The sequence below is a fragment of the Micropterus dolomieu genome, linkage group LG05, assembly GCF_021292245.1.
Source record: "Micropterus dolomieu isolate WLL.071019.BEF.003 ecotype Adirondacks linkage group LG05, ASM2129224v1, whole genome shotgun sequence".
Taxonomy (NCBI): Eukaryota; Metazoa; Chordata; class Actinopteri; order Centrarchiformes; family Centrarchidae; genus Micropterus; species Micropterus dolomieu.
In genome coordinates this window covers 11,259,838-11,270,335 of record NC_060154.1, presented here as the reverse complement: position 1 = coordinate 11,270,335, position 10,498 = coordinate 11,259,838, and the positions used below count along the sequence as shown (strand labels likewise).

At 42.1% G+C, this 10,498-nt stretch overlaps 1 protein-coding gene across 3 annotated transcripts in view; it reads left to right on the top strand.

Annotated features, from left to right (window-relative positions):
- klhl26 (kelch-like family member 26) overlaps positions 1–9,121 on the top strand; it is a 17,926-nt gene extending 8,805 nt beyond the window's left edge. The window contains exons 2-3 of one of the 3 annotated variants that reach the window (XM_046049691.1): positions 3,645–3,827; positions 5,880–9,121. In XM_046049691.1, coding sequence (XP_045905647.1) covers positions 3,645–3,827; positions 5,880–7,461 — 1,765 coding nt within the window. In that variant the 3' untranslated portion in view covers positions 7,462–9,121. Of the gene's footprint in view, positions 1–3,644; positions 3,828–4,893; positions 5,085–5,879 lie in introns of those variants that run through there. The other 2 variants (XM_046049694.1, XM_046049692.1) reach the window with 2 other exon arrangements.
- The last annotated feature ends 1,377 nt before the right edge of the window (positions 9,122–10,498 follow it).

The following is a 10,498-nucleotide window of genomic DNA, read 5'->3' as shown; positions in this document are numbered from 1 at the left end:
TACTGTGATAGCAGCTCCTTCATACTAGCATAGTGTACTTGGAGTCCAGATTTCTTCCACCTACGTTCTGCTTTCCTATGTTCCCTTTTTAAGCTGCGAGTACTGTCATTGAGCCAAGGCTGCTTTTTATCTCTGGCCTTCAACTTAACTTTAAGGGGTGCTACAATATTTAGTAAGGACAAGCAGATCGCATTGAAATTATCCACCAGATTGTTGGCATTGGAATACTCAGACAAGTTTGGGCTTTGACTGTCAAACAGTGTGCAGAATTGAGCCACACTATGGTCATTTAGCATGTGAGAACATATGGCGTGGGATAAGACTGTGGGATTAGCAGGTGACTCACAGTTCAAACTATACATCTGTGGTCAGATACTGCCATATCTAGTAAATCCACAGTAGAAATTCTGACACCTAAAGTACGACCACGGACTCTGGGCTGATTAAAATCATAATTGGAGGGACACAGTTCAACAGTTTGGCTATGATTATTCATTTGAAGCCATGTTTCTGTTAAAAACGACATAAAATCTAAATGTTCAGATAAAATAAAATCTAAAATAAGTCTTATTGGAGAGGGATCTCACATTAAAAAGTGCCATTTTAAGTATATTAGTACTAGTAACTACATTTGGTTCCTTTGCTTGAATCTGTAGGAGATTATTATTCCTGTGTGTCCTATGCACATTTGGGTTACCATACCTGTGCGTTGTGATTACCGGAATATGTGATGCCCGAGAAATAGCACTAGCAGGTGATGGCTTTCTACACCAGTAGGTGGCAGTATTAAGTGGTGTGGAAGAGGTGGTCTGTTCACTGACCGGTGATGAGTTCAGGTGTGCTGCAAATAATCTAGGCTGGGACAACTCTAACGTGGAGGCTGGCAGCGGGGTTATGGTGTGCATCTCTCAAGTTATTGGTATTACACAGGGTCCGTTTATTCCATTTGACCAGCCTCTGCGAGAAAATTACAGGAATTGAGCGAGGGTCAATTATGCTAACAGAAATGGAACGTTTGCAAATGGTGTACAGAGGAGAGGGAGAAGAGGGGAAACAGAGAGCAGGTGATGTAATTAGTCAATCAAGTGCAGGGAAAAGAACACCGTTCTGCAGGTTAGCTGCCAGCATGCGACTGCCTAACCTGTTTGGATGTAGTCCATCTCGTGCGAAGAAGGTGTGGCAGTTCCAGAATAAGTAAAAATTGTTAATAAAACCAATGCCATGAGTGCTACAGACTTGAGCCAGGTGTGAAGGCTGAGGATCCTGCTAAAACGGCCAGCTCCACAACCCAGAGTGGGGATTGGAGTGGAGATAAATACCGACTTTCCACTCCTGTTTAGCAGGTCAAAGAGGTGAATAAAGTCAAGTTTCGTCAGCTCAGATGGCTGTTATTAGGTGTCATTTGTGCCAACATGTACTATAATTTTCCTGATGGTCGTTGGGAGCGAAGCGAGGAGGCCAGGGAGTTTTTCAATTATGTCGGGGGTTGTAGCACCAGGGAAACAGTTTGTGACTGCATTTGCAAAGTGGATATTTTGCACTAAGGAGTCACCGATTATTATTGAAGTTGGTTGGATGAGAGGAGGCATCATGGAGGGTCGAGGCATGTGCCATGTTTTTGCGGGTGGTCACTGCCAGAGGGTTCTGCAGCAGGGGGGCGCAGTCTCCCTCGGCTGGGGAGATTTCTGCTGTCTGCAGCTCAGTGACCCTACCAGATCCTCTCCTGGTCATAGCCTCTATCAGCAACCTGCGGCGAGTGGAGGAGGAGGAGGAGGAGGAGGATCTGCCCGTTTGGGGATGGTGGCGAATATCCAGAGGGGAAAAGTCTGTCCCGCGTATCGAGGATATCGAATCTGTTGGCCAGCGGGAGGTCCAGAGTTGGAGTTGGAAGAGGTGGAGACGGGCGCCTTGCCCCATGCTTGGCCCTGCAAGCCACGGTCCAGCGCTCTAGCTGGCGTGGAGTCGAACTCATTGGAGCCTCTGGATCACCCTCAGCCATGTAGCCATGACTACTGAAACCTGGTAGGGTGTGGGGTCAGCAGACTCCTTAGGCTTTGTATCCAAGTGGAGCCCCAGGTTCTCAGCATTAAAATGGCCTTATGCATCAGAGCCCCCGCAATAATGGTGCCGAGCCAGGGAATGGTGGTATCATCATCCATTTCCGAAGTGGAGCAATCAGCACGGTGAGATGTAGCTGCAGTCAGATAGCCTCGTTTGAGGCTGAGAACGTTAAGGCGTTTTGCCTGGGCCGAGACGGTATCTCCTAAGCCTTTTTCGAGTTTAAAGCAGTCACTGAAGCCAAAAAACAGATAACTCGACAACTACCACTTTTTCAAATGTTGTATTAAAAAAATAATCTTTTATTTGATAACTATTTTTGAAACACTGCAAACATTTTTTGGCACTTATCGGACAATTTATCATTCAGGCTCGAGTCTTGCCTGTTAGTAACGTTCAGTCCAGATTTTATCTGCTTCTTTAAACATCAGCCTACAGTATTTTTATTCAGAAAGTCCATGTCCTTTACTTATCTAAAACAATCTCAAAAGAGTCCTTTTTTGGATTTGCAAGAAAAACACTTATTCTTAATGTTGCAACAAACATCTATGATGTAGAAAGCTATAGTAGCTTGAGACACAAGATCAGCACATGCAGCAGGTGTGGAAGCATGAAAACTGTCTTCTTAAACAATTGTTGAGTTGAGCAGAAATGTCTGTTAGTTATGGTATTGTTTTGCCCATGTACTCACAGGCCCAAATTCCTCAGAGCTTTAGTCCATTTAATATATCATGACCTAATTTCTATCTGGTATAAAATTAAATTGTGATCTGAAAATTGTTGGATTTGAACAATGGGATAATTCCCTTACACAGGTGGTGTGGAGATGCATTTTTGTCATGTGTAATCTGCCTTCTATGTGAATGGATGCCATTTTGGGGTCTCATTTAACGAAGCAGGTCTATAAAGAAATGGCTACAAATTTTCTACATGTGGTTATGGTGTTAAGTTGTAGAAAGTGATATCAGGAAGACCTTAATAAAATCAGGTACCGTTTAGTCTTTATGAAGTTTTGCATCTTTTAATGTTTTTTTCTAATTTCTATCTCTGGTAATGTCACTTCTACCTAATGCAATGGGTTTTGTTTGTGTGGTGTTGTTTTTTTTTTACCACTGCATGTTGTTTCTGCACACTGACATTTAGTTTGTACTTGTGGTAGTGATGTTTCCTTTACCATGCTTCTTACTGGCAGATTAATTTCTGTTTTCTGTGTGCATGTCTAAGCAGTATGTTGTAACTACTCATAGCAATGTTGTTTCTTTTCCTATGTGCAGATACGCTCACACTAAGGCAAAGACAGAATGCATCCCTCCAACCCAAATTTGATTATATTTGCATCTATGACATCTTGAGTTAAAACCACACATTAGTTATCCATATGCGGATCACGTTTTAATAGTCGTGAGCTGTACAGACTGCTCGGCCAGAATATAACAGCTTCTAGCAATAGGCCTATACGTAAAAATAATTAATCTCTACGTTCAGTTAAGAATTTAAGCACTGGAAAAGTTGGGAGTTTTATGTGGAAATAAGGTGTATGGTCCCTTGATTCACTGATTGTGACAAGGCTTTTTTTCTCTTTCCAGTATGGCTAACAAGAATAGCACCCTGCGCTGTACATTCTCTGCCCCAAGCCACAGTGCCACCCTCCTCCAGGGCTTGTCGGTCTTGCGGGCTCAGGGCCAACTACTTGACGTCGTGCTGGCCATCAATGAAGAGCGCTTCCAGGTCCACAAAGCTGTGCTGGCCGCATGTAGTGATTACTTCAGGTTAGTCTGAATCACAAGACTTCTCGCCCCCATTTACATTTTAAATTTGAAGCACTTAGCCAGTGCTGAGTGCACTGTTGGAGTAAGCTACAATTCATAGATCAACTATATTGAAAGCAACTCAGCTGGGAGAGAAAGTAAAAGGAGGGAGAAATGTGTAACTGGCAACAACATGCAAAATAATGCATTTGCCTTGTTTCATTTTGTCTTTCATCTGAGCCATTACACTCTGCTGAATTAAAATTTACAACTGATATATTACAACTATATAAGTTGCAGAAAGGCATATTCCAGAAATGGAAAGCGGGGACCTCCTAAATTTATAAATTATTAAACATAAATTAGATAATGTACAAATGGGTGAAATAAAAATGTAGTGAGATATATTTTTGACTTTGTGACCCCCCCCCCCCCATAATCCAGCTATTTGTCTCAAGCTGATATCCAATATCAGTATGTAATCGGTAGGGCTGTCACGATAACCACAAAAATAAAATACCGTGCTATTGGCCAATCCCAGTGTTCATACTTTACACTTAAGTGCTTGTTAAAATAATAAGTGCTTCAAAAATTCCACAAGCGTAGCGAGCTCTGTAAGAGCCCGTGTCCACCAAAGCGTTTTTTGCCAGCTGAAAACGCCACCTGCTGTTCTGAAAACGCCTAGCTGGGAGCGCTAGGGTGCGTTGAGGAGGCGCAGTGTTGTTTTTCGAGATGCTGTGGTTGGTATGATACATTTCCGTAGAGGCAATGTGCTGCTACTAGGGGAGCCTACTTAATTTTACTGAATGTAAAAATGTCACCACAAAGTATGTAGGCCAACTTGCTCTGGCCCTTGCCCTGCATGAAGAGAAGGATGAAACATGAGAGCACGTGGATTCGTGAGATTTTGCGGGCGAGGAAACACCTCGGCGAGTAGGCACATCGTTTCGTTCACGATCGGATGTGCTCGGTGCGGTGTTTGTCCCGCCCCTCCTGCAGTGTGATTGGACGGCTGGTAAAAAGTGACAGTGACGAGCGCAGCGTTTTTCCCAAAGTTGAACATTTTTCAACACTCGGCGACCGGAAAAAAAAAAAAGCTCAGCGCCTCGTCACGCTCCTGGCGTTATTACCAGCTAGTAAAAACGCTGCGCTCCCATTGCAATGATTTGAAAATAGACGCTGGCGTCTTAAAAAAAACGCTTTGGTGGACACGGGCCCTAACGGTTCAACGACGGATCTTCATGGGCTGTACATAACCCGACCTTAAACTTGGAAGCTGTAAGTGTTGCGGTGTTTTGTGTTCTTTTACTGTTAATTTTGAAGGTTAGCTAACTTGGCGTTAGCATATTCCGCGGCTAATGTGGCTAGCAGGCTCGGCGATATTAAAATAGTGAAGGACAGTCAAGAGAAGCTGTGAACGGTAAACCTCCTTTGAAGCTCAGTAAATAACAAGCGTCGGATGCCTGCAGCTGTTTTTCATGTTTTCTTTAGAAATTTAGTTGTACCGTTTCTACAGCGCAGTTGTTGGCTTTGTTAAACTTGAATGGAACTGCCCATTCTGCTCCGCACTGGTATGTGTGTGTGCGTTGGGTTGCGTTGCTGCGGTATGTAAATTAACTTGATAGACATGCCCTGATGGTAACGACACAGTCAAACTACAGAAATGATTTTGCTCGGCAATGTTGTGTAACCTTGACTAGCACCCAGCAACTAGCTTGCTCAGACCATAAAGTTGCTGTTAGCGGCTCGCTGTGCAGTGAGGTGACAGATGCTATGTCTTATTATGCTATATGGCAAAAATGGCAATAATACCGCATACCGCGCTGTTGAGCCCCAACAAATTACTGTGGGGGAAACTTCTTCACCGCGACAGCCCTAGTGATCGGTGCATCCCTCTTTACATGGACACCTTAACAAAATAATAATCCAGAAATAAGAAAGCTATTTCATATAAGTGCTCTGACTCAGTTATGGAAAGTCAACTTCATTCACTTTTAAATCATTGCCTCACATTTAGAAGAGATGGAATTATAAAACTATCATGTAGTTTATTGGCTTGTTCTTGTGTTACAGAGCAATGTTTACCGGAGGCATGAGGGAGTCAAATCAAGATGCCATAGAGCTGAAGGGTTTGTCCGCCCGTGGACTGAAACATATAATTGACTTTGCCTACAGTGCTGAGGTCACTTTAGACCTGGACTGTATTCAGGATGTCCTCGGGGCAGCTGTGTTTCTCCAGATGGTCCCAGTTGTGGAGCTCTGCGAGGAGTTCCTCAAGTCAGCGATGAGCGTGGAGACCTGCCTGCACATCGGCCAAATGGCCACCACATTCAGCCTCTCTTCCCTCAAAGAGTCGGTGGATGCCTTCACCTTCCGCCACTTCCTCCAAATTGCGGAGGAGGAAGACTTTCTGCACATTCCCATGGAGCGCCTTGTCTTCTTCCTGCAGAGCAACAAATTGAAGAACTGTAGCGAGATCGACCTCTTCCATGCCGCCATCAGGTGGCTCCAGTATGATGACTCTCGCCGGGCTAAAGCAAGCAGTGTCCTCTGCCATGTGCGCTTCCCGCTCATGCGCTCCTCTGAGCTGGTGGACAGTGTTCAGACGGTGGACATCATGGTGGAAGATGTGCTGTGCCGCCAGTATCTCCTTGAGGCCTTCAATTACCAGATCCTTCCCTTCCGACAGCATGAGATGCAGTCTTCGCGGACACTCATACGTTCTGACGTCATGTCAGTCATCACTTTTGGCGGGACGCCCTACACCGACAACGACCGCACAGTAAGCACCAAGGTCTACCATCTTCCTGACATAGCTTCGCGCCAATTTAAAGAGCTGACAGAGATGGAGGCGGGGTGCAGCCATGCTTGTGTTGCCGTACTTGATAACTTTGTGTACATCGTTGGTGGACAGCACTTACAGTACCGCAGCGGCGAGGGGGCAGTGGACAGCTGTTATCGCTATGACCCTCATCTGAGCCAGTGGCTGCGCATCCAACCCCTGCAAGAGGCTCGTATCCAGTTCCAGCTCAACGTGCTGCACGGACAGCTGTACGCTACCGGAGGGCGCAATCGATCTGGCAGTCTGTCATCTGTAGAGTGCTACTGCCCAAAGAAAAATGAGTGGACTTATGTGGAACCATTAAAACGCAGGATTTGGGGTCATGCAGGAACTCCATGTGGAGAAAAGCTGTATATCTCAGGGGGTTATGGTGTCTCATTGGATGACAAGAAAACTCTCCACTGCTACGACCCAGTATCAGACCAGTGGGACTTTAGAGCTCCCATGAATGAACCGAGAGTGTTGCATGCTATGATCGGCACCAGGGATCGGGTTTATGCTCTGGGCGGTCGCATGGACCACGTGGACCGTTGTTTTGATGTTCTTGCGGTCGAGTATTACATTCCCGAGAACGACCAGTGGACCACTGTCAGTCCCATGAGAGCTGGGCAGTCTGAGGCAGGCTGCTGTTTACTGGACAGGAAGATCTACATTGTCGGGGGCTACAACTGGCACCTGAACAATGTCACAAGCATCGTGCAGGTGTACAACACAGAGACCGATGAGTGGGAGAGGGACTTGCACTTCCCAGAATCCTTTGCTGGCATCGCTTGTACACCAATTATAATTCCACAAAACGCCACACAACACTAACCATCTGACCTCTGACTGTGAAGATTTTATTCCATGTGCTCTTTCTGCCGACCATTGAGTCGTTCACAAGTTGTCAGCTACAGTTTGTGTGTGTTCACTGATTTGAGGGAACGACCTGAAAAGCTACTTAGCAGTATTGTTTTCTACTTTGTCTTGTTTTGGGCAAGATGTGTTTAATTAACAGGCAAAACTTCACTGAAGAGCAAATGTTGTTGTGAATAATGCTGAGTCACTTTCATGATACCGATACAAGCTTTTGAATGACGATTCAGTATTCGACCAACACATTTTGATGCGTTCCAGGGGCAAAACCTGTAGCAAGTCAATGTTCTGTGTAATTTAGTGATTGTATTTTATTTATTTTTACGTATTTTTACATATACAGTTACAGGGACAGAGCACATTAATAGACATTTCTGTTTATGTGCCAGTTTAGCCGTCATGGCTAATTTTCAACTGCTGTCCCTGAGCTGGTGTAATGTTATTATATGTTATTATATTCTGTTATTATTAATTGATTAGTATATTATGTCCAAATGAACTTCATTGATCTCTTCCTGAATAGCATTACCTAGATGGTGTTATAAATCTCATATCTGAAACATAATCATACTTTTCTTCAAGTGTTCTAGTTTTACCAATCAAGGGCTTAAGTTAGAGACGGCACAAATTGACTCTGAAAGCTCATTCTTGAATTAATTAATTTCCTGAGTTTAAATGAATGTTTAAATGAATTAATTAATTTCCTGAGTTTAAATGTTGGGTTTGGAAAGGTATTACCACAGACTCAACTTCTATTATGTTAGACATTTTGATTGTACAGTTGTGAATGGTTTTATTTTTTTGCTTCTTTCTATCTTGTAATATTTTGTTTGTTATAATTCTGTTATTCAAACAACAAAGATAACTGAAAATCACATCAATGCACAGTAACAATTGCACAAATGAACACGAATAGTGGTTGTGTTTCAACTTGGATTCAGTTATTCCATGTTGGGTGTTAATGTGTGTGTGTGTGTGTTTTTTATAATTGCTACTGCCCTTGTGTTTCCTGACACCGTAATCGTTCTCACTGTCAACATAAACCAGTGTGAACCCTTTAAGGCAGCTACATAAATCGTTTGTGTCCATGTGACTGTCGGTGTTTGCAGCAGTTTATGTTCAACAAGTGCTACATCTTGTGTACCACACATGCTTTTGTCCTTTGACTAACAACAAGAGGATGCAGGTGATATTTAGCAATGCTAAACTCACATATTGCTCAAATCCTCTGAAAAAGTACTTAAACTATCCATCTTCCATGTTTGATACTTGCTTGTGTTTTTATTTTGACTGCATTGCTGCACCTTTTCAAATCAGTATGTATCAGTTTTCTGATTCTGCTGCTGAAGTTATTGATGTATTTAATGTGTGTATTCGGATGGAGCAGGCTTTAAGTTCTTGTTTTTCCTTTTGAAATGTGGCCATCTACAAGTGGCAATTTTAAAACTGTCTCCTGTTTGCCTTAGTGTGTATTTTCATTGTTTTACCTGTACCAGTAAAAGCACATGATGTCGTTGAAGTGCAATATAAAGTAAACTGCTGTAGTCAAAGGAGAATGTAGACATTTGTGTAGCTTTATGTGCATCCTTTATTAAAGGTGTATCATGTTTTAAAAATACTCTTCAGGGGCTTTTTATGTTTTTATTTTGATAGATGGTGTACCAAGCCAACTGAAGCACCCACATTCCCAAGACTTAAACGGGAAATGTCTTTACAGTTTAAGAAAATTATTCTTTCTTTCCATTTTGGCTATAGCTAACTCTTAATTTCATCTATCTAAGCATCTGCATGTTATTTTCTTGATTGAGACAAATTCTCAGGCCAAGTTGATGATTTAAAATGTCTTGTTTTGTACAATTCTCAGAAGCCAAGTTGATGATTTAAAATGTCTTGTTTTGTCCAATAAAGAGCCAGTAAAGCATCAAACCCTCACAACTGAGAAGCAGGACCCAATGAATGTTTGACATTTTACGAGAAAATAGTTACTGTAAACCATTAAGTATCCTAATAGATATCAGCTCTATGTTTCATGACTGTTTTGTTGGAAACATAGGCAACTGCTGAGTACTAGTAGTGCTATCAAGGTTTTAGTTTTGAAATAATAAAACTAAATTGGTACAATAATGTAAAGTAACACAGTCTCCCACCTTTATTACTGTGGTGTTTTTATAGCTTTAATGTGTAACTTTCTTTATTCAAACTGAAGCAAAGATGACAGCATCATTTAGACATTGCTGAGTCATTACGATCAGACCACTAGTCCAGCTTTTCTCTGAACTGAATTTGTTATCTTCTAAATAAACTATATTCAAATATGTCTTTTCTTGTACACATAAATGGTTTGGGCCATGTTCTGAGTAAATTTGGCTTGCAGTTAACTTCACAATTCAAACAAACAGCAGTTTTATTTCACCTTTTTTAGTTGTTGAATTTTCATTTTTTATCCTTTCAAAATTCTGTGTATATCTACTGTGTACTCTACATTGAATTTAATCCATTTGCCACTCACCTTCTTTGATACAATTTCTTTACCTTGCCTACAGTAGTATTAGGCCATATAATATATCACCAGCAATATTCTTGAATGAATTGAATCGTTTGTTTAGGCAAAATGTGGCTATATTTCACCACCAAAACATGTCCAGGGATTTCATGTCCTCCTTGTCTTTTAACAACAAAACCGTATCAGCTACATTGATATTGATTTTAGGATTTGGATGCAGGCTCTGATTTATTAGATTGTTACAGTGTAAGACAGTGAGTACACAAGGGGAGAAAGAGGGACATGTAACAAAAAAACTCCCTGGCCAGAAGAACTGGAGAGTTTGCACTTAAATTGTATGTACATTAACCAGCAGGACACTGCTATTGCTCTTTTTATATATTAATATATAGGTGGTTTTAGTGTGTATAACAAGAACTTGATAGATTGAGAGTTGAGTGGAAATTTCAGACAGGATGATGCTCAAGCTACTGAGCATCATCATAGACAAAA